Source organism: Rhinoraja longicauda, chromosome 16, assembly GCF_053455715.1.
Source record: "Rhinoraja longicauda isolate Sanriku21f chromosome 16, sRhiLon1.1, whole genome shotgun sequence".
Lineage (NCBI taxonomy): Eukaryota > Metazoa > Chordata > Chondrichthyes > Rajiformes > Arhynchobatidae > Rhinoraja > Rhinoraja longicauda.
The window spans coordinates 40,051,044-40,076,278 of record NC_135968.1 but is presented as its reverse complement, the minus strand read 5'-3'; the positions used below and the strand labels follow the sequence as shown (position 1 = coordinate 40,076,278).

Below are 25,235 nucleotides of genomic sequence, written 5' to 3'. Positions count from 1 at the left end.
TTATCTTTCCATAAAGGCCATCTGACCTGTTGGGTGCTTCCAGCATTTTCTGATTTTATTTCAGATTTCCAGTACAGTATATGAAATTTATGATTTTCATTTACTGAGAAAATGTTTACTTGCTTCATGTGCAACAGGAGTGAGCTCACAGACTACCAAAACGAAAGATTCAGCCATTACCAACAAATCTAGGATTATAAAGGCGAACAAATCAATGAATTGGAAAGGACAGCAATTAATCGTAAAGATGCTAACTTTAATGAAGGCACCATACATCATCCTGAACACCATGGCCATTTTCAGTTGGTTCAGAGAAAATTAAAAGTTTTAAGAAATAAAGAGAAAATAGTAGATTTTGATGAAAGATGATGGAATGGTAGAAAAAGCAAAGATTTCAATAGAACCAACTTTAAATTTGTGCAATGATTCTAGTGCTTGTAGTCTGTCATCGACAGTTGTGTGAGTGGGCGGATGCATGGCAGATGCAGTTTAATGCGGATAAGTGTGAGGTTAACCACTTTGGTGGTAAGAATAGGAAGGCAGATTATTATCTGAATGGTGTCAAGTTAGGAAAAGGGGACGTACAACGAGATCTGGGTGTCCTAGTGCATCAGTCACTGAAAGGAAGCATGCAGGTACAGCAGGCAGTGAAGAAAGCCAATGGAATGTTGGCCTTCATAACAAGAGGAGTTGAGTATAGGAGCAAAGAGGTCCTTCTGCAGTTGTACAGGGCCCTAGTGAGACCGCACCTGGAGTACTGTGTGCAGTTTCGATCTCCAAATTTGAGAAAGGATATTCTTGCTATTGAGGGCGTGCAGAGTAGGTTTACTTGGTTAATTCCCGGAATGGCGGGACTGTCATATGTTGAAAGACTGGAGCGACTAGGCTTGTATACACTGGAATTTAGAAGGATGAGAGGGGATCTTATCAAAACATGTAAGATTATTAAGGGGTTGGACACGTAAGAGGCAGGAAACATGTTCCCAATGTTGGGGGAGTCCAGAACCAGGGTCCACAGTTTAAGAATAAGGGGTAGGCTATTTAGAACGGAGATGAGGAAAAACTTTTTCAATCAGAGAGTTGTAGATCTGTGGAATTCTCTGCCTCAGAAGGCAGTGGAGGCCAATTCTCTGAATGCATTCAAGAGAGAGATAGATAGAGCTCTTAAGGATAGCGGAGTCAGGGGGTATGGGGAGAAGGCAGGAACGGGGTACTGATTGAGAATGAATAGCCATGATCACATTGAATGACGGTGCTGGCTCGAAGGACCGAATGTCCTCCCCCTGCACCTATTGTCTATTGTCTAAACAAAACCAACAACGCTTTTGAAAAATGCTACAAACCAATAAATAAGACAAAAAATTATTACAAAAAAAAAAGTTGAATTTTGAATGTTGTTGGAATAAAACTAAAAAAATATATACCTGACATCCTCCATTTCCTTTTCAAATTCCACATTTCGGTTACGTTTTTGGACAGGTGATCTTTTTGAATCTGCACGTCTGACTGTGTGGTAGTAGTTTGGATCTGTAGCAAATGGTGCATTCTTCACTATCTGTGCACAAAGCAACAATCACATAATCCGTAAGCTTAAATTATTCTCTCGGGAGTTGCAGTCATTTATTTATGTCATATGTCTTGCAAATATAATTGGGAGATTATTATACCGCGCAGGAGATTTACACCCACCGGAGGTGGAACTTTGCTGCAGCATGTTGCCACAGCATAAAAGGGGAACACCAAGGTTTTTGAACTACTTCATTGATTTATCAACAAATCATGGCTTTAATCATTTTGCTGAGAAATTTGCCTTTCACGAAAACCTACTAGACCTCTCAGTAGGATTGTTTACATTTGATTTTTTTTATATCAACTCTTGATATAGAAACACAAGACAAGATTTGTGATCAGAGTCTGTTAACTATCAAGATGTCTGGTATGTGGAAACATACTGTGCATACAAGGGAGACACAAAATGCTGGAGTAACTCAGTGGGTCAGGCAGCATCTGAACTGAACTAAAGTAAAGGGAACTATCTCCCAGAGGAAGCTACAGAGGCAAATGCAGTTATATTGTTTAAAAAACATTTGGACAAGTGCATGGATAGAAAAGGCTTATCTGTTTAGACTAGTACTTATTTTCCATCTCCTTTCCTGGGTGCACAACTAATTTGCTGGTCACCAGCAATAAGGGGTAGGCCATTTAGAACGGAGATGAGGAAAAACGTTTTCAGTCAGAGAGTTGTGAATCTGTGGAATTCTCTGTCTCAGAAGGCAGTGGAGGCCAATTCTCTGAATGCATTCAAGAGAGAGCTAGATAGAGCTCTTAAGGATAGCGGAGTCAGGGGGTATGGGGAGAAGGCAGGAACGGGGTACTGATTGAGAATGATCAGCCATGATCACATTGAATGGTGGTGCTGGCTCGAAGGGCCGAATGGCCTCCTCCTGCACCTATTGTCTATTGTCTAATGGCCAGGACGACTTAACTGAAGTTTTGATTGCTCTTAGTTACTCGAGGAGTAACTGGAATACAACAAATGACTCCAGTTCTTAATTTTGACAAACAATAAACCCATTTGAAATCAAAAGTGTAAACATTTCTGTAAATAGGTACCATATTATTTTCTGATGAACGTAGAGACCTTTGCTTTCTTTCTTTTTCTTTCTTTTCTTGCAATAACTTAGCTTGTTCCCTCCAATTCATTAACGCTTTATGGTCTCTGTAAATATGTACAAATCTATTTATTTCTACTAAAAATTTCAATTCGATAAAACCAAAGGCACTTTAATTCTGGTCATAGATAAAATTTAACAAAAAAAAACCCAACATATTCATTTCATAAACTACTCACTTTAGTTTGACGTAGAACCAGATGAGTAATTTAAATTACAATTGAAATGACTCAAACTATAATATTCATATCTATATTAAACTGTTGTGCAGAGCTGAAAATTTAAAGGTCCAAAATCAATCAACAATTTTAAACATAACATTTAGGTCAAAAGAAACTTCCCAAATTTTCCATTAAAATTATAAGATATTTAGGTTCAATTTGGGTTCTGCCAAAGTCACTGAGCTCCTGACCTTATTACACCCTTGATCCATACATGGATAAAAGAGCTGAGCTACAGAGGTGAAGGGGAGTGTAACTGCCCTTTACAGCAAGAGGCCCTGGATAAACTGGAGTCAATGGGAATCAAAGGGAATACCCTCCATTGGTTAGAATCATCCCCAGCACAAAGGAAGGTGGTTGTGGTGGTTGGAGGTCAATCATCTCAGTCACAGGACATCGCTCCAGGACTTCCTCGGGATAGTCATAAGGACATAAGGAGCAGAATTAGGCCATTCGGCCCATCAAGACTACCCCGCCATTCAATCATGCCTGATCTATCTCTCCCTCCTAACCCCATTCTCCTGTCTTCTCCCCATAACCCCTGACACCCGTACTAATCAATAATCTATGTATCTGTGCGTTTAAACATATCCATTGACTTGGCCTCCACAGCTTTCTGTGACAAAGAATTCCACAGATTCATCATCCTGTGACTAAAGACATTCCTCCTCATCTCCTTCTTAAAGGAACGTCCTTTAATTCTGAGGTTGTGGACTCTAGTCCTAGACTCTCCACATCTAGACTCTAGTCCTCTCCACATCCACTCTATCCAATAGTGACTTAAGCCCAACCAATTTCTGCTGCTTCATCAATGACCTTTTCATTGTAAGGTCAGAAGTAGGGATGTTTTCTGACGATTGTGCAATGTTCAGAACCTTTTGCTACTCCTTGGACAATGAAGCTGGCCAAATCTAAAGTGCAGCAACACCTCGACGATATCCAGGCCTAGGCTGATAGGTGGCAAATAACATTCATGCCACACAGGTGGCAGGCAATGATGATATCCAGCAAGAGAAAATCCAGCTATCAATCCAGCTGGATATTCAATGGCATTACCATCACTAAATCCCCCACTATCAACATATTTCATTACCATCGACCAGAAAATCAACTTGAGTAGCCATATACACCGATCAGCCAAAACATTACAACATGATGAGCCAAAACATTATGACCACCTACATAATATGCTGTTGGTCCTCTGTGTGCAGTCCCATACGCAGCTGGGTGCGATGCACTGTGCATTGTGACACATTCCTCCCATGACCACCATTTAAATTTTCAGTGCCTTGTGCCACAGTAGACCCTTCTGTCGGTTCAGACCAGACGGGATAGCCTTCGTTGCCCTCGCACATCGATGAGCCTTGGGCGCCCAACACCCCGTCGCCGGTTTGTGGTTTGTCCCTCCTCGGACCACTGTCGGTAGGTACTCACCACTGCTGACCGGGAGCACCCCACAAGCCTTGCCGTTTCAGAGATGCTCTGACCCAGTCGTCTGGCCATAACATTTACATCAGTTTGTGCCGTATTTCATTCGGGCCAAGAAGGAAAGACTGAATAGGTTCCGTCTTACCCGGCACTAGAACCTTTAGCAGGTCCAGTATGTCGTTATAGAGATTTTGCCCATGTTCTTGCTCCCATGTTCAATTTGTCTTGGCTATCCCTCGAGGTCGAGGATGATGATCTACGTTCCGATGTCAGAACGAAGACGCCTGTGCGTGTGTTAGAAACATAGAAACATAGAAAATAGGTGCAGGAGTAGGCCATTCGGCCCTTCGAGCCTGCACCACCATTCAATATGATCATGGCTGATCATCCAGCTCAGTAACCTGTACCTGCCTTCTCTCCATACCCCCTGATCCCTTTAGCAAAAAGGGCCACATCTAACTCCCTCTTAAATATAGCCAATGAACTGGCCTCAACTACCTTCTGTGGCAGAGAATTCCACAGATCCACCACTCTCTGTGTGAAGAAATGTTTTTTCATCTCGGTCCTAAAAGACTTCCCCCTTATCCTTAAGCTGTGACCCCTGGTTCTGGACTCCCCCAACATCGGGAACAATCTTCCCACATCTAGCCTCTCCAACTTTTTTATATGTTTCAAAAGAATTTTATATGTTTCTATAAGATCTTCTAAATTCCAGCGAGTACAAGCCTAGTCTATCCAGTCTTTCTTCATATGAAAGTCCCGCCATCCCAGGGATCAATCTAGTGAACCTTCTCTGTACTCCCTCTAAGGCAAGAACGTCTTTCCTCAGATTAGGAGACCAAAACTGCACACAATACTCCAGGTGCGGTCTCACCAAGGCCCTGTACAACTGCAGTAGAACCTCCCTGCTCCTAAACTCAAATCCTCTTGCTATGAATGCCAACATACCATTCGCTTTCTTCACTGCCTGCTGCACCTGCACGCTTGCTTTCAATGACTGGTGCACCATGACACCCAGGTCACGTTGCATCTCCCCTTCTCCTAATCGTTCACCATTTAGGTAATACTCTGCTTTCCTGTTCTTGCCGCCAAAGTGGATAACCTCACATTTATCCACATTATATTGCATCTGCCATGCATTTGCCCACTCGCCTAATCTATCCAAGTCACTCTGCAGCCTCCTAGTATCCTCCTCGCAGCTAACACTGCCACCCAGCTTCGTGTCATCCGCAAACTTAGAGATGTTGCATTCAATTCCCTCGTCCAAATCATTAATATACACTGTAAATAACTGGGGTCCCAGCACTGAACCTTGCGGTACCCCACTAGTCACTGCCTGCCATTCCGAAATGGCAGGCAGTACGTGTTTGTTTAACATGTACTTGATGTTGCACTCCAAGAAGCACATGGTCCTTCACAACTCAATCAACTAATTCCACTGGCAAGGGAACCAAGACGACTGGAGCTGATAGACCTGTTGCAACCTTCATCCGCCTTCACAGCCGTTGAGTTCAAGATAACTTTGTCCGCCTGGTCCGCCGCTGAGGTCTTGTAGGTTGGATCGTTCTTAGTCCGGACCCTCATCCTCGACCTTACCACCATGGGTGGCCCTACCAGAAGCTAGTGCTTTCGACTGCATCGCTCTCGGAATCATGGGGGCACGCAAGCCTCTTCATAACAAGGTGAACGATCCGAAGAGGCATGTTCAATTACATTGTGCAAAATCATACACAACTACACAGCTACACAGTGACAACTTGTTGACAACAACTTCAGGATTTGCACATGTGACTGATCATGTGTGAAAGTCTTGAAGCTTCCAACAGTTACATGGCATAGTACCAGTACCACCAATCCCGCCAACCCTTTCCTGGAAAATGTGGCCCATTATGTGAAGGAGTGATCACGAGTGGAGATTTGCATGAAAGTGAGAAATTTGTGATTGTGCTTCAGTTTTGGATGCAAAAGAACCAAAAGCAAAAACTCAAAGAATATCAAGAAAGATTTCCTGAAGTCCCATTCAATAATTCTTAAATTAATTGAGAGAGATTTTTAGATTTAGAGATACAGCGCGGAAACAGGCCCTTCGGCCCACCGAGTCCGCGCCGCCCAGCGATCCCCGCACATTAACACTATCCTGCACACACTAGGGACCATTATTACATTTTACCCATTCATTTAACCTACATACCTGTACGTCTTTGGAGTGTGGGAGGAAACCGAAGATCTCGGAGAAAACCCACGCAGGTCACGGGGAGAATGTACAAACTCCGTACAGACAGCACCCGTAGTCAGGATCGAACCCGAGTCTCCGGCGCTGCATTCGCTGTAAGGCAGCAACTCTACTGCTGCGCTACCGTGCCGCCACGTGTGATGTTATTACATTTTTGTAGACTAAGTAAATCCCAGCCACATCGAAACGTATAAGATTATTAAGGGGTTGGACACGTTAGAGGCAGGAAACATGTTCCCAATGTTGGGGGAGTCCAGAACCAGGGGCCACAGTTTAAGAATAAGGGGTAGGCCATTTAGAACAGAGATGAGGAAAAACTTTTTCAATCAGAGAGTTGTGAATCTGTGGAATTCTCTGCCTCAGAAGGCAGTGGAGGCCAATTCTCTGAATACATTCAAGAGAGAGCTAGATAGAGCTCTTAAGGATAGCGGAGTCAGGGGGTATGGGGAGAAAGCAGGAACGGGGTACTGATTGAGAATGATCAGCCATGATCACATTGAATGGCGGTGCTGGCTCGAAGGCCCGAATGGCCTACTCCTGCACCTATTGTTTATTGTCTATTATCATCTTAAATTTGAGTCTTTGGAGTGGGTTATCCAGCCCAACTTGGATAATCCAGCTCTGAGCTGATCAGCAAGGGACAATGTGATACAGGTCCTACCATTCATAAACAGAAAGCCTCCACTCATAAAATTGCTTGAATGGTCATTTAGGTCTTGTTCCCCTTGAGGCTAACTGGATATAAAATAGATTGAATGTTTGTGAATAACTCATATTTTACCATCTATTAAAACAATTACAAATTTATTAAAAACAAAAAAACAACCAGTAATACTTAAAAACACTAGTAAATAAAACCATTTAAATTAGATTTAAAATAAAGAAATGATAATTAAGTTATACTTGCCTTATACTATCCTAAAACAAGGAAAGCAAAATCACAGAATGACTGGAAAACCAGGATGAGAATATTAAATGATGGTTATTGCCTAAATGGGAATCAACATCACCCAGGACCCAATTTGAGTTAGACAATGGATCGTTTGGAAGACAGCTTGTTGATGGAAAGTAAAATAAGGGAGACTAATCACCGGTGAGCTCAGGAAACGCAAAAACAAATCTGGGGAGAAGGCAAGAGCAGAAACAAGGAACTACCAATGCTAGTTTAACAAAGGGACTCAAAGTGCTGGAGTAACTCAGCGGGTCTGGCAGCACCTCTGGAGAATATGACATTCAGGGTCAGGACTGAAGAAGGGCCCCGACCCGAGATGTCTTCTATCCATGTTCTCCAGAGATGCTGCCTGACCCAGAGTTACTCCAGCACGTTTTGATCTTTTGGGTGGGTAACTGCCTTTACTTCACTGTTTGTGGAGCAGGTTCACTTTTCTCCCCTAGGTTATCATTTTTTATCAGATTGAATTCCATCCCGAATTGGGACTGTATACACCCTTACACGGCCTCCTTATGCAGTCCTGCATTGGGACATTGCTGTGAATAAAGAAATATTATACTCACAGTCTCCTCTGTTCAATAAAGGCCTGCTTTTCTTTGAGCTCCTTCTGTGCAGCTAGTTTAAGTTCTTTCTTTCTCTTTGCCTGAATCGATAAGTCATAAGCTTTTGCCTCAGGAAAAAATGCATTTAGATTAGAGCCTTCCTTTCTGAAAAACATAATAAAAGAATAGATGTTTACATCAGAAATAGTAGCTGACATTAACTTAGGTTTTAGGTGTAGACTTATTAATGTCATGCGCACAGTGAAAAACTTTGTTTTGCATGCTATCCAATCAAATCAGAAAATACTATATATAAATACAATCAAGACAAACTCAGGTACAGTAGGTACAGCAAAGGGAAAGAGACAGAGTGCAGAATTGTGGTTGTCAGCATTGCAGTGCAACAGTTCCAGAAACAAAGTCCAATATCCGCAATGAGGTAGAGAAGGATTGGACCGTACTCCAACTTATGGAGGAGCATTCAGAAGCCTGATGACAGAGGGGAAAAAGCTGTACCTGAGTCGAGTCATGTGCGCTTTCAAGCTTCTGTCTCCAAATAGGTAGATGGAAGGTCAGAACCGCACTCTAGTGATATTTATTTCTAAGAAGCTGTAGGAGCCATTTACGCTTAATTTAGTTACTGTCATTGTATTATGGCTATGTTTAATATTTCTAGTTTCTGTCTTTTTTGCATGCTTGTGGGTGTGATTTGATACGTAATGGGGAGTGTCTACATCTGAGGAGGCTAGCCTAGCCACAGAGATTGCGGGTTAGTTTAGTCTCGGAGGATACAGTTTTTTACCACAACTACACTCACGTCTGCCACACTCATGACTGCCACACTCACGTCTGCCACACTCACGTCTGCCACACTCACGTCTGCCACTCACGTCTGCCACACTCACATCTGCCACACTCACGACAGCCACTCACGACTGCCACTCACGTCTGCCACACTCGCGACTGCCACACTCACGACTGCCACACTCGCGCCAGCTACACTCGCGTCTGCCACACTCACGTCTGCCACACTCACGTCTGCCACTCACGTCTGCCACACTCACGACTGCCACACTCACGACTGCCACACTCGCGCCAGCTACACTCACGCCAGCTACACTCGCGTCTGCCACACTCACGTCTGCCACTCACGTCTGCCACTCACGTCTGCCACTCACGTCTGCCACACTCACGACTGCCACTCGTGCCAGCTACACTCACGTCTGCCACTCACGACTGCCGCACTCATGTCTGCCGCACTCACGACTGCCACATTCACGACTGCCACACTCACGACTGCCACATTCACGACTGCCACACTCACGACTGCCACACTCACGCCAGTCACACTCACGTCTGCCACACTCACGTCTGCCGCACTCACGACTACCACACTCGCGCCAGCTACACTCACAAGGACCACACGGTAACGACTACACGATTTTTACTGTATTGTTTTAAGAAGCAACAGTTGATAAGAACGAAAAGTTATGAATTACTCTTGTGATTTGTGCTACTTTAATAAAGACCAATTAATCAAGAAACAGCATTTGGACGATTCGTTTTTGTTATCTCAGAGTGCGATGTGTGCGTGAGCTTTATCTCCATTCCATCCCCGAGCAGTAATGGCTATCGAAGTTGGACTTTGAAAAGGTATAGAAACTGCCATTACAGAAGCTATCAACCATCTCTACTTCAGCGCCATCGAAGTCTACCGGAGTATGTGTGCTTTGCTGCCTATAGTTGATCACAATCTCCATGGTCTTGCTGACATTGAGGTAGAGGTTGTTGTCATGGCACCAGGTTTCCGAGGTTTGCAATCTCCTTCCTGTATTCCATCCGGTGATTATTTTTATTATTATATTTCCCATAATTCTGTTTAGTATTACGAGAATAAATGCTAAATCAAAATGTTTATAAAAGTGCGACTGACCATACGTATCATTAGAGCTCCCTTGCAAATTGTCAGCAGTCCTTGTTTTCAGATTAAGCAATGCCATTAAGACACTGACATAAATATCAAAGGTAGACACAAAATGCTGGAGTAACTCAGCGGGTCAGGCAGCATCTCTGGAGAGAAGGAATGGGTGACGTTTCGGGTTGAGACCCTTCTTCAGACTGATGTCAGGGGAGAGGGTGGGACAAAGATTAAATGTAGTCGGAGACAGTAAGACTGGTGGGAGAACTGGGAAGGGGGAGGGGATGGAGAGAGACCATCTCCGACATTTCTCTACCGTTTTTAGATCTCACCTTCTCCATCACAGGAAACAGACTATTGACCGACATCTACTACAAACCTACTGACTCCCATAGGTATATTGACTACACTTCCCCTCCCATTCCCAATCTGACTTTTCTGTCCTGGGCCTCCTCCATTGTCAGAGTGAGGCCCAGCGCAAATTGGAGGAACAGCACCTCATATTTCTCTTGGGTAGTTTACACCCCAGCGGTATGAACATTGACTTCTCTAACTTCAGATAGCCCTTGCTTTCTCTGTCCATCCCTTCCCCCTTGCTACCTGACCCGCTGAGTTACTCCAGCATTTTGTGTCCATCTTCGATTTAAACTAACATCTGCAGTGCTTCCCTACCTAAAAATCAAAGAAGTACCATTTTTTAAAAATTCCTTTGAGAGCATGAAACAGAAAGTCATTTGACAACTATTAGATGGAAAAGTAAAACTGGAATATCAAAAGTGAAGTTTAAATGTATTTACACCTCAGCGGGTATGAACATTGACTTATCCAATTTCAGATAGCCCTTGCTTTCTCTGTCCATCCCTTCCCCCTTGCTGCCTGACCTGCTGAGTTACTCCAGCATTTTGTGTCCATCTTCGATTTAAACTAACATCTGCAGTGCTTTCCTACCTAAAAATCAAAGAAGTACCATTTAAAAAAAATTCCGTTGCGAGCATGAAACAGAAAGTCATTTGGCAACTATTAGATGGAAAAGTAAAACTGGAATATCAAAAGTGAAGTTTAAATGTATTTTTTCCAATTATTTTATCCCAATGATTACATTTTTTCCATTTTTTTCCAATGATATTTTTCCCAATGATTAAAGGTTTATAATATTAGGCTAATGCTGTCAAATGCACATATTATTTCCATCAATAAGGTATTCGATTAATACAGGCAGGTCTTTCTCTTTGGGATGTCAAATCAATCCAACTGCCTGTCAACAAAAGTTGGGCCTTCATTTCAGAAGCAACCTACTGCACAAAATACTGCATGTTGGTTTTCCTACTTAATTTTCATGACACAGAAGGCAGCCATTCAGTCCACTGGGTCCAATGTTTCTCCCAGCAAAGTAAAGGACACAATTCCATCAATTCCATTTCCTCTCTACTTATTCTCCTGTACCTCTACAACTTACTGTCTCCCACATGGTCATCGACTGCAGGCCTTTCATTCCTTTTCTTGGCTACATACTTTAAAGAGAAATTTAGATTTTTAGATTTAGATTTAGAGATACAGCGCGGAAACAGGCCCTTCGGCCAACCGAGACCGCGCCGCCCAGCAATCCCCGCACATTAACACTATCCTACACACACTAGGGACAATTTTTACATTTACCCAGTCAATTAACCTACATACCTGTATGTCTTTGGAGTGTGGGAGGAAACCGAAGATCTCGGAGAAAACCCACGCAGGTCACGGGGAGAACGTACAAACTCCGTACAGACGGCGCCCGTAGTCAGGATCGAACCTGAGTCTCCGGCGCTGCATTCGCTGTAAGGCAGCAACTCTACCGCTGCGCCACCGTGCCGCCCTTTTTACAAAAATTTACAAAAGCCGATTTAATCTACCAGCAGGCCTTGGGTTGTGGAAGGAAACTGGAACACCCAGAAGACTCCCACACAGTCACGGGAAGTATTTGTAAATGCCACACAAACAGCACTTGATCAGGAACAAAGCCATACACCTGAAGCGATGAGGCAGCAAAACATGTGCAGGAAGGAACTGCAGATGCTGGTTTGCACAAAGATAGACACTACATGCTGGAGTAACTCTGTGGGACAGGCAGCATCTCTGGATAGAAACAATGGGTGACGTTTCGGGTCGAGACCATTCTTCAATCTGAAGACCTAGTTGCTTAGGCCAAGTTATTCTGGAGTTTTTTTACCTTAGAACGTTGGGCACACTTGAGTTGAAACCTGCACCCCAGACTTTCCTAGACTGCAGAAAAACATCTCTTGCCTCTTCTTGCATTAGTTTCTGTTTCAGTGCTTTGAATCGTTGCCGCTCCTTCTCATTAGCAAAATCTAAACTTGATTCCGCTCGTGTGTTCAAATGAAGCTTTTCTATTACTGGCATTTCTAAAGAAGGCAAAAGGACAGCTCATTAATTTTTAACAACATTGAATGCAATATTTGAAATGAAATATCACTGAAATAGGTGAAAATGAATTCCAAACATTTTAGGTACTGAAAGAGGCTGTTTGTGTAAATGACAGAAAGAAAGCAATTTTTAACAACGTTGTATTATTAGTTCATTCATTATGAACTTCCATCCTAACGAATGATACAGCAGCCTCAAGCTGCTCAACAAGATAATGCTGAACAAAAAGATAAACAGACTGAAAAAGACGGGCCTCTGAAGAAGTGTCTTGACCCAAAATGTCACCCATTTCTTGTCTCCAGAGATGACCCACTGGGTTACTCCAGCATTTTCTGCCTATTTTCAGTGTAAACCAGCATGTGCAGTTCCTTCCTACACAAAGCTGAACAAAGTTCAGCCTTGCTATCTGAATGTTAAACTTCCCCTCTTCTTCTTCAGAAATATCTCTGAGTTAAAGATGAACCACTTTCTCTCCAGGTCTGGGTGTGGCAATTCTTTTTAAAAGGGTTGGCGATTGCAAATGATCTACCTCACAGTCCACAGAGAACAAAGGCCCAGTCAATGGCAAAACCAAATGAGATCATCCTTTGTTGAACAGATTTAGGACATACTCATGTGAATACAGATTGCAAGCATTTGTAGACACATTCTGATTACACACGTACACACTTGCACACAACTTCTTCTTTGCAGTTCCTTTATTTATCCTCTATTCTACCTCCTTAGTTCCTCTCTCCAAAAAAATGCCTCCTTTCCACACCCACCCTTTCAATCACCAGATCTTACCTCTTCAAAACGATATGATAGAGCAGTACTGTATGGACAATTATCATTATTCTGATAAGACCAATGATGTGCCAAAGGGGAGAAAGATTTGCTCCATAATAAAGGAAAATTTAGGAATCTGTGAATTGACAAAGTTCTGTGGCAAGGTACATCATAAAGTTTTCAAAAATTCTTCTTTCCTCTTTCTAATGAGCTGAGTATCCTGTCTTTAAGATTTTATCGAAACGTATAAGATTATTAAGGGGTTGGACACGTTAGAGGCAGGAAACATGTTCCCAATGTTGTGGGAGTCCAGAACAAGGGGCCACAGTTTCAGAATAAGGGGTAGGCCATTTAGAACGGAGATGAGGAAAAACTTTTTCAGCCAGAGAGTTGTGAATCTGTGGAATTCTCTGCCTCAGAAGGCAGTGGAGGCCAATTCTCTGAATGCATTCAAGAGAGAGCTAGATAGAGCTCTTAAGGATAGCGGAGTCAAGGGGTATGAGGAGAAGGCAGGAACGGGGTACTGATTGAGAAAGATCAGCCATGATTACATTGAATGGCAGTGCTGGCTCGAAGGGCCGAATGGCCTACTCCTGCACCTATTGTCTATTGTCTATTTTTAAAAAGTTTTGCAGCAATTGGTTGCTGTGGAAGGCTTGCTCCATTCTGAAATGTTTGGGTTATCAGATGTTTTTCAGTAGGCTACACAGCTATTGGAATAAGGCTTAAACTGTACAATGATATAGCACTACTTGATGTTTAGAAAATAGTGTTTCAAATTTGGGAAGAAGCAGGCCATTTGGAGCTTTCAGCCTGTTCTGCCATTCAATATGATCTTAGCTGATCATTTATCGCACTTCAATTTCCTACACTCCCTCCATTCCGTTGGATGCCATTGTGTCCACAAACGTATCTCCTTCTTCATTACATTCAATAAGTCGACCTGCAATTCCACAGGTTTACCATCCTCTGAGTGAAGAAATTTCTCCCTGTCCTTACTTCATTCCTAAATCTCTTGTTTTGCGACCTGAAAAGGTTTCCTCACCTGTGGGAAATATCGTCCCTGCATCTGGCTTGTCAGTCTCTTCAGAATTTAAAGTTTAGTTTAGCTTAGAGATACCACGCAGAAACAGGCCCTTCGGCCCACCGGATCCGCGCCGACCAGCGATCCCCGCACATTAACACTATCCTACACACGCTAGGGACAATGTTTACATTTACCAAGCCAATTAACCTACAAACCTGCACGTCTTTGGAGTGTGGGAGGATTCCGAACATCCCGGAGAAAACCCACGCAGGTCACGGGGAGAATGTACAAACTCCGTACAGACAGCACCCGTAGTCAGGATGGAACCCGGGTCTCCGCGCTGCATTCGCTGCAAGGCAGCAACTCTACCGCTACGCCACCATGCCAACCCCAATTAGATCAGCTCTCATTTTTCTAAACTCCAAAACTCCAGAAAATACAGACCTAACGGAACAAATCCTTCTTCACATGACAGTGCTACTTTCTCAGAAACCTTTTTGTGCTATCTCTGAGGCATATAAATCCCTTTGTAAGCAAGAAGATCAAAACTGCACATAATATTTAGGTGGTCTCACAGGAAGGCCTTTATTGTACAATAAATGCAGAATTTGTAAAAGAGAACGATAGAGAGAATGTGTAGGAAGGAACTGCAGATGCTGGTTTACATTAAAAAATAGACACAAAAAGCTGGAGTAACTCAGAGGGTCAGGCAGCATCTCTGGAGAAAAGGAATAGGTGACGTTTCAGGTCGAGACCCTTCTTCAGAAAGTTGGAATTTGTGCTTGGAGTCAGGGGGTGCAGACAAGGTACTAAACTAATACTTTGTATCTATGTTTTCACCAGGGAGGACAGGAGGGGAGTGACATCTGTATTGAGAATGCAAGGGCAGTTTGAGATTGAGGAGGAGTGTTAGGGCTCTTGAAGAGCATTAAGGTGGATACATCTCCAGTGCCTAATAGGATTTATCATAGGTTATTGAGAGAGGCAAGGAAGGAAATTGATGAATATCTTTGCATCGTCTCTAGCCACAGAAAAGGTCCCAGAAAACTAGAAGGTAATGTTGTTCCTTGCCTCGTTCGACTAGCCCTGACCCAGGGTAGATCACCCGGCGCGGGGGAGCTGAGATTCCCCCCCGATGCAGGAGCTTGATCACCCTGAAGTTTAAGGCCCGCCACCAGCTACGGGAGTATGATCGCCCCGTCAACAGAAGGTTAGAGGCCCCCGACCGCTAGAGGACAAAGAAGGGAGAGATTGACATCCTACTTCTGCTTGTAAATGAGGGTGAGGATGGCCTTCCTTGAGATTCCGAAATGCTGCCCTCCAGAAGTATGTTGTTAGATGCTTTCTGTATCCAATCCTGCAAAGCCAAGTACAACTCAGTCTGTAAGCTGTCAAGTCTTGTTGGGTTGTTGATCTCGAGGGAATGGATAGAACCTGTCAGCTCCCCTCTGAGTGTGCCAGACTCTCTCACTTGATGTCGCTTTTGCAGGTTCATTTTGAGTGTCAAGGGATTGCTTTAAAGGAAAGATGCAACACACGTGGTACTACAAATAGTACATGACATGAGTCCATCTAAGGAGCAATAGGTGCTTACTGTAAGTGGTGACATACTTTATGTTTAAAGTTCCAATTATTAGCTGATTATTCTCTTTATATGTTTTTTTCTGTTAGTTGGGGGTTTTTGTTTGATTTCTTAACTCTGTGTCTTTCAACAATTTTGTTTAATGCAGACATTGGTGGTGGGAAGGAGGAGGAGAGTGGCTGACTGCCTAGTTTTCAAAAGTTGATGTCCTGTTTTAAGACAAAGGAACGCCATATCACGAGGTTTTCACCTCTTGTTCTATTCATGTGTTGGTTATAATTTATTGAAGGTAAACAAGGTATAAGAATTCAGAAAAGGACAAATCATGATCTGGAAACTACTCTTTGCAGTGCAAACAGCATATGGCACATAGATCTCGTGATCCAAGTACACTAGAATACCCAAATGTTTCCTTGCTAGGTTCAGTGCCTGGGAGAACTACTGCGATTTTGGGTAGACTACAACCCAATGATATGAAGAACAACTAAAATTCCGCCTGTGTAGTCTCTAACCCACAATATCAATAATAAATGTTCACATTTCAGTAACTCACACTCCATGCACTCCTTTCTCTCTCCTTTTGATCCACCCAGGTTCTCCCCTGCCCCCCTAACCTGCTTCCATCTGCCTATCACGTCCACACAGGATCTACTAGATCTCCTATCCCCTCCCCCAATGGGGTCCATCTGCGCATCATCCCTCTCTTATCTGATTCCATATTTCAGTCACTGCAAGGAAGCATGCAGGTACAGCAAGCAGTGAAGAAAGCCAATGGAATGTTGGCCTTCATAACAAGAGGAGTTGAGTATAGGAGCAAAGAGGTCCTTCTGCAGTTGTACAGGGCCCTAGTGAGACCGCACCTGGAGTACTGTGTGCAGTTTTGGTCTCCAAATTTGAGGAAGGATATTCTTGCTATTGAGGCCGTGCAGCGTAGGTTTACTAGGTTAATTCCCGGAATGGTGGGACTGTCATATGTTGAAAGACTGGAGCAACTAGGCTTGTATACACTGGAATTTAGAAGGATGAGAGGGGATCTTATCGAAACGTATAAGATTATTAAGGGGTTGGACACGTTAGAGGCAGGAAACATGTTCCCAATGTTGGGGGAGTCCAGAACAAGGGGCCACAGTTTAAGAATACGGGGTAGGCCATTTAGAACTGAGATGAGGAAAAACTTTTTCAGTCAGAGAGTTGTAAATCTGTGGAATTCACTGCCTCAGAAGGCAGTGGAGGCCAATTCTCTGAATGCATTCAAGAGAGAGCTAGATAGAGCTCTTAAGGGTAGCGGAGTCAGGGGGTATGGGGAGAAGGCAGGAACGGGGTACTGATTGAGAATGATCAGCCACGATCACATTGAATGGCGGTGCTGGCTCGAAGGGCCGAATGACCTACTCCTGCACCTATTGTCGATTGTCTATTGTCTATCACTTTTCTTCCTTCACAGATTCCAGCAACTGCTCCCTTTGTATCGACATTTCATCTTCTAGCTTCTGTCTCAATCTGCATCCTCCCCTTCCTCACCTGGCTCCAATTGTGCTTTTTTTCATTTCTCCTTATCCATCTTTACCTATTACTCATCAGCCACTGTTTTCCAGCCTCAACCGGTTCCATTTACCCATCATCTCTCTCATCACCTGATAGCACCTGCACCTGTCAGGCCAAGGATATTGTGTCTGGCCATGCCTCACCCCTCCCTCGTACAGGCTATCTCCCCTGTCCACTCTAGTCCTGATGCAGGATCTCAACCCAAAACATCTCTTTGCCTCCACAATGTCACACAGCATGCTGAGTTCCTCATGCAGTTTGCTTCATGCTGCAGGTTACAGCATCTGCCGTTGTGACTACAATTTTGCATTAATTATTTGAGTCAAATAATGAAACACTAGTAAAACTGGCAATGTACAAGCAGGAACTGTGAGCATTCTGGGCCAATTTTAGCTGTCCTCTCCATTAAAATTTCTCCTTAAGTATCCACAGTATACTGTAATTGTTACAAAATCTCTGAGATGTTTTCCTGTATATGTGGTAGATATATCCTATGAAGAAACAACCTTACTGGAAAATCCCTGATCTTTTATTTCATCAGATTATTTCTTCCATTTTGTATACATCCAGAAATCCTTTATTCTTCAAATTAAATTAATGTCACAATTAATAACCAAACCAATCGCTATATAGGAATATGTTTGCTAATCCTACATGAATCTCAGTACATTTGAAAAATAAATCCAAAGAGAAAAATAATGAGGCTGATGTGCAGGCAGTAAAGTTTCTGAGTAATATATGGAAATATAATTGCATTGCCATATTAAGAGTCTGGCTCTTTCAGATAGCCTGTCAACTACTGGCATCTAAGATCATTCAATAAAACAAATAGCTTTTTTCTTGTCATTAGCATCTTTGAAAATAGACTTGATGTAAAGCTTTAACTATCATCTCAAACAGAAACAAATCTCACATGAAGGAAAATAGATAATTAATGTAAACTAAAGGTTAGAGTTATATTTTAGGCATAATATTCAGCGAGGTTATTTTAAGCCTAAATTATAAAATGACTGACATTAATCGCACAATCATATAATCTTCATTTAGCATAAAACTAAGAAGGGTAAAATAAAGTTAAATGAAAATATATGAATCCAAGGCTGAACCAAAATTACATTATATATTTTACAATTATGAATATAGACAGCTACAATTCACATTCCAAAAACCTTTTGTGTTTTGAGCTAATGGTTACCAATATTAACAATCCCTGTATTTGAACTTTTGAACTCACTGCTAAAATTCATTCTGTTCCACATTTCACTGACAGACTTTCTAGGTGGAATCCCTTTGTCTATCTTTCTCCTGTATTCTTCAAAAATAAGCTGTGCCTCCTGCTGCAATGGAGTAGCAAATCCTGTTCACAAAATTGAAAAAATAACCTTCCATTACAATGGAGACAAAGAGACTGCAGATGCTGGAATCTTTAGCAAATAACCAATTTCTAGAGGAACTGAGCAGATCACACTGCATCTCTGGCAGGAAATGATTTCATCCTGGCTGAAGAAGGGCCCTTCTCCAAAACGTCCCCAGTCCATTTCACTCCACAGATGTTGTCTGGCTTGTTGAGTTCCTCTAGCAATTTGGGTTTTGCTCAACGATCCATGACAGCTGCTCTACAAAAGCTACCTGCTTTGCCAACTCCACTAAACTTAAACCAATTCTCGTGGCATGACAATTTTGGTACCAATTCCAAGTTAAAATAAAAGGATATTTGAGACACAGATAATTTTCATTCATTCACATTATTTACAATATTACCTGTCCAGAATAAGGTATGCTGAAATAAAAAGCCAACATTTAATACATTTACCACAATAACAATTTAAAATGTATGAAAGATTTAAGCAAAGAGCCAAGTTAGATTTATTCTACTTCATGCCTTTGAAAGACCATCCTTCCATTAATCTATTTTATTTACTAAATAAAATACAATGAACGAAAGAAGCACAATTTAAAAAAAAAATTACAATAACATCAATCTCTGGACTATGGAGTAGATCTTAATGTTTATATAGATTCCTGATGCATTATGAAATAAACACATGGAAATGATTTGCCTCAAGGCCTTAAATTTGAGCAACCTACAGAATCTTTCAGAATTGCACAACGATAAGCAAAACTATTTTTTAAATAATACAAAACAATCAGGTGTGAGCAGTGGGAAGAAGAGGCAAGATGTTCATCATATTCTGCAGTGAGGGGAGGCATACATGAAACTGCAGAGCTTTCATGTTGAAAACATATTATGGAGGATAAGCACACTTGAATCACCAGCATCAGCATCAATATCAGCATCACATACGTGGATTGGTCAAATTATACAACTCCAAATTGTGATAATTAAGATTTTAAAAAGTGCAGATGCAGAAAATGAGGTTGGAACAAAACACGTAGCAGTTGGGCAGCATCAGTGGAAAAAGAGTCAATATTTTAGGCCCAAAACTCTTCATAGGAACCAAAGAGAGAAAGGAGTTTGTCTAATCGCAAAAGTTCAAATGTTGGAGGGTTTGGGGGGGTGGGGGTGGGAGATGAAGCACCAATGGGTGGAACAAAAGGAATTTCTCAGAGAAGCTGAAATAAAATGGTAGGTAAAATCAGGTTAAGATTCTTAGCCTGCGTAACATGTCATTGTTCTATAGGCCATACTGTACCAAGAAAGGAAAAGAAAAAAAGAAAGTACACAGAAATAGCCACATAACCTTTAGTTTGCAATTGCAAAATTATTAAGGTGCCAGCAGTTTTCGTTGTTACATGAGACAAATCAATTCACTGGGTGATTTGTATACGCTTTGGAACTTAAGGATATCTTCCACCGTACATAGATACGTAGAAAATAGATGCAGAAGTAGGCCATTCGGCCCTTCCAGCCAGCACCGTCATTCAATATGATCATGGCTGATCATCCACAATCAGTACCCCGTTCCTGCCGTCTCCCCATATCCCTTGATTCCACTAACCCTAAGAGCTCTATCTAACTCTCTTTTGAATGCATCCAGTGAGTCGGCCTTTACTGCCTTCTGAACAGAGAATTCCACAAATTCACAACTCTCTGGGTGAAAAAGTTTTTCTTCATCTTAGTTCTAAATGGCCTATCCCTTATTCTTGAACTATGGCCCCTGGTTCTGGACTCCCCCAACATCGGGAACATGTTTCCTGCATCTAGCGTGTTCAATCCCGTAATAATTTTATATGCTTCTATAAGATCTCCACTCATCCTTCTAAATTCCAGTGCATACAAGTCCAGTCGTTCCATTCTTTCATCATATGACAGTCCCACCATCCCGGGAATTAACCTCGTGAACCTATGCTGCATCCTTCCTCAAATTAGGAGACCAAAACTGCACACAATACTTCATGTGTGGTCTCACCAGGGCCCTGTACAACTGCAGAAGGACCTCTTTGCTCCTATACTCAAATCCTCTCATTATGAAGGCCAACATGCCATTTGCTTTTCCACTGCCTGCTCTACCTGCATGCTTACATCCACTGGCTCTCCCTTATCCATTTTACAACCTCAAAAAATTCCAGAAGATCAGTCAAGCAAGATTTCCCCTCTGACTTCCCGCTCATCTTTGCTAAGTTATATGTCTTCTCTTTTCATTTTATACTGTCCTTGACTTCCCTTGTCAGCCACGGTTGCCTTTTACTCCCCTTAGAATCTTTCCTCCTCTTTGGAATGAAATGATCCTGCATCTTCTGGATTATTCCCAGAAATTCCTGTCATTGCTGTTTCACCATCATCCCTGCTAGGGTCCCTTTCCAGTCAACTTTGGCCAGCTCCTCCCTCATGCCTCCATAGTCCCCTTTGTTCAACTGCAATACTGACACTTCTGATTTTACCATCTCCCTCTCAAATTGCAGATTAAAACTTATCATATTATGGTCACTACCTCCAAATGGTTCCTTTACCTTGAGTTCCCTTATCAAATCAGGCTCATTGCACAACACTAAATCCAGAACTGCCTTCTCCCTGGTAGGCTCTGGTACAAGCTGCTCTAAGAATCCATATCAGAGGTACTTCACAAACCCTTTCTTGGGGTCCCGTACCAACCTGATTTTTCCAGTCTACCTGCATATTGAAATCTCCCATAACCACCGTAGCATTCCCTTAGTTATATGCCAATTTTAACTACTGATGCAACTTGCACCCTATATCCAGGCTACTGTTTGGGGGCCTGTAGATAACTCCCATTAAGGGCTTTTTGTCCTTACAATTTCTCAGTTCTATCCACAATGACTCTACATCTTCTGATTCTATGTCACCCCTCGCAAAGGACTGAATTTCATTCCTTACCACCAGAGCTATCCCACCATCACTGCCAACCTGTCTGTCTTTTCGATAGGACGTATACACCTGAATATTCAGTTCCCAGCTTCAATCCTCTTGCAGCCATGTCTCTGGAATTCCTACAACATCATCCTATCAATCTCTAACTGAGCCCCAAGCTCATCCACTTTATTTCATATACTTCGCGCATTCATATATAACACTTTTAATTCTGTATTTACCTCCCCTCTCACACCGGTTCTTATTTCACCTGACCTTACTCTCTTATCCCTTCTTGAACTTTCTGTCCCATTAATTTGGATGTCTTTCATAACTTTGCCTATACTTTCTTTCCCTTTAACTCCATCCTTATACTTCCAATTTGTCGACCCCTTCCTCCCAGCTATTTAGTTTAAACCCACCCTCACAGAGAGAATGACAAGAAAAATCAAATATGTGGAGAGATATAAACTTTTATAATAAAGACTATACTCAAATGTTTTCCTGTGCAATGCTGTGGATTCACGTAATCTTCCACAAAACCAAGGACGTAGAACGTCTGGCCAGCTTGCCTTTTTCCTCTGGCCTGCATCACGAAAGTGAAGAACAGAGAGATCAAGATTCACTCAGTTTTTTTGTCCGTGATGTGAAGAAGGAAGAAAAAATGACTTCCAGTGAAACAGTCTAAAAGAACAGTTTGGTGGTGGTGCAGATCATGGTTGTAAAGGGGCCTTTTATCTTTTACAGTGACTGGGTCATTGACGCAAATGCTTCTGTACAGCTTGTGTTTCATGGCGTCTAGATTTTGTACGAGAATTGGTTAATAATAAAACCCTAGCAATTCCAAATTCCCTTCCATTAATGTTGCCATCACACGGTGCCGAGTCTCCTCAAATGTGACTTTGAACAAGAGAAATTATTTTCTACATATGTTACGCAGTTTCTCCATCACTAAAACATTTCACATTTGAATTGGGCATCACAGTTTTGTGTTGTTATTTACAGCAATCAATTAGTGATCTTCCTAATGTCCTTTGGTCAGAGAATGCTCAGTTCACAAGAAAGGCTTTAGACTGCTCATTTTGCAAGACATTAGGGCGCCAGACCACAAATGCTATAAAATAACTATTGGCAGCAGGCATAACTAGACAATCACAAATGTCTTGTGAAACAGCGTGGACCTTAGGTATTCTTGATGCTAGTTGTCAAAGGTCTCAGTAGCTTCGCATTCCATTTTGCTGGTTGTATATAATGAGACAAGGTGGTGGCCAAAGTCTTGAGCTGGTTTAAGGAGATTGCATGTGCTTCGACTATGGTCAAATGAATTCTGAGACAGTCTGAGGGTCGAGAATAAACAAAGGAAGTTAGGAGAGAGCGAGGCCAAGGAGAGAAGAGTTATATTGACGATATATAAATAAAAATAGTAGTGAGAATTGGAAGTTCCACGAGGTTTAGACAGAAAAATGCTGCTTTGTTGCTGAGAGAATATTCAATATTAGTTTTATTTCACAGTGTTAGAGGATTTCAATTTGAAGACAATGTGACACTACGTACAACAGTTTAAACACAACCACAGGACAATTGGCAAAAAACCCCCCGCATATATTAGGAAATTTATTTGTCCTGCAAAATTTTGTCTCGAAGGTACAGAAATAATCAGTAGCCATCAAATACATCAGCTATAAAATGTCTTAATTTTCTAGACATCATGGCTTTTTACTGATTAAGATTTTGTAAATAACTGCTTACTAATAAAATTAAAAGAGGTGGCTCATTGAAGTTCAAAATTCCAATAATTTTGAATCTTATTCTCCCAAGTCATCTTTGATAACTGAAGGATATAGCAAAAAATGTTTAATTTAGTTTTCCCTGGCAATAACACTACTGACTGCTCTTACATGGCACAAATGGATGTATTTCTGTGTGTTGTGATGAATGCATGAGGATTTATGATGAACTCGCAAGGTTGGCATTATTTCATGTATGAATAAACCAGCTTGGTTTTCGTTTCATCAATGAGATTGACAAGCATGTCTTTTGGTTTGTTATGGGAAAAACCTTGCTACCATTTTGACAGATGAAGTACTATCAGAGTGACAGGGCAGTACAACAGAATAATTACACATCTCAAGCAGCACATTTGCAATCAAGAGGAGCAGCTTGTCAAGTCTCACTATATTATTTTCTGGCAAAATCTCGATGGCAAATATCTTGATTTGAACCTGTGAAGAATGTTGTCTCTGTGAACATGGCATCTTGTGGATTCAGCTGTCAACAGCTTTATAGCATTTCCACAGCAATTGATGTTCGGTGTAGAGAGGTATTTTGTCATCGTGAGTTAGATTGCTCAGCAAGAGTAAAGTCCTGAAAAAGTTTGTAGCACTGCTGTTGGAGATCGATGCATTTTTAATGGTGGGTGAATAGCTGCTTCATCCTTGGAGGATGCTGATCACTTTCTCCACTGACAAGTGTTGCTTTCCAAACAACTTTCCAAAACTCATCCTGATGTTTTGGGAAAGGTTCAGTGTTCATTTGAAATGCAATTCCCGGAGTGAAAACCACAAGTTACTTGCTCCCACATTTTCATCCAGCCCAGAACCCTTGTTTTAATGGCCCACTTTATTTTGGTTATCATAGACGGACCTGCTGTCATCACCCCGGCTCACCCCACCATCCTAGCCCCGGTTTCCACACCTTTCGCCTACACCCCCCCCCCCCCCCCCCCCACCACCACCCTCTCCCCACTGCCAACCCATTCTCCCATCACGTTTTCCACTTGGCCTCTCCCCTCCCAACAGGTGAGAGGAGAGGGAGTCTTCAAGGTGACAGAGCGCGTCCTGTTGGTGGCGGCAGCACGAACAAACACTGTCAACATGGGGCTACAATATGAGCTGCAACAACAGCCATGTTGATCAGTGAAGAAGGACCTGCTGGTGCAGACCAGCATCATCGCTACCTACCTTCTAGGTGAAACAACACAAATTGGCAGGGTACAATAGACAATAGACAATAGACAATAGGTGCAGGAGGAGGCCATTCGGCCCTTCGAGCCAGCACCGCCATTCAATGTGATCATGGCTGATCATTCTCAATCAGTACCCTGTTCCTGCCTTCTCCCCATACCCCCTGACTCCGCTATCCTTAAGAGCTTTATCCAGCTCTCTATTGAATGCATTCGGAGAATTGGCCTCCACTGCCTTCTGAGGCAGAGAATTCCACAGATTCACAACTCTCTGACTAAAAAAGTTTTTCCTCATCTCAGTTCTAAATGGCCTACCCATTATTCTTAAACTGTGGCCCCTTGTTCTGGACTCCCCCAACATTGGGAACATGTTTCCTGCCTCTAACGTGTCCAACCCCTTAATAATCTTATACGTTTCGATAAGATCTCCTCTCATCCTTCTAAATTCCAGTGTATACAAGCCTAGTCGCTCCAGTCTTTCAACATATGGTAGTCCTGCCATTCCGGGAATTAACCTAGTAAACCTACGCTGCACGCCCTCAATAGCAAGAATATCCTTCCTCAAATTTGGAGACCAAAACTGCACACAGTACTCCAGGTGCGGTCTCACGAGGGCCCTGGACAACTGCAGAAGGACCTCTTTGCTCCTATACTCAACTCCTCTTGTTATGAAGGCCAACATTCCATTGGCTTT

The 25,235-nt window shown here is 42.3% G+C and overlaps 1 protein-coding gene across 6 annotated transcripts in view; it reads right to left on the bottom strand.

Moving 5' to 3' along the window:
* LOC144601493 (leucine-rich repeat-containing protein 27-like) overlaps nt 1-25,235 on the bottom strand; it is an 89,098-nt gene that overhangs the window by 37,477 nt on the left and 26,386 nt on the right. For 5 of the 6 annotated variants that reach the window (XM_078413682.1, XM_078413685.1, XM_078413683.1 and 2 more), the window contains 4 exons: nt 12,173-12,365; nt 8,070-8,213; nt 2,614-2,719; nt 1,425-1,555 (listed from right to left, as the gene is read on the bottom strand). In XM_078413682.1, the coding sequence (XP_078269808.1) occupies nt 1,425-1,555; nt 2,614-2,719; nt 8,070-8,213; nt 12,173-12,365 (574 nt within the window). Of the gene's footprint in view, nt 1-36; nt 189-1,424; nt 1,556-2,613; nt 2,720-8,069; nt 8,214-12,172; nt 12,366-25,235 lie in introns of those variants that run through there. The other variant, XM_078413686.1, reaches the window with a different exon arrangement.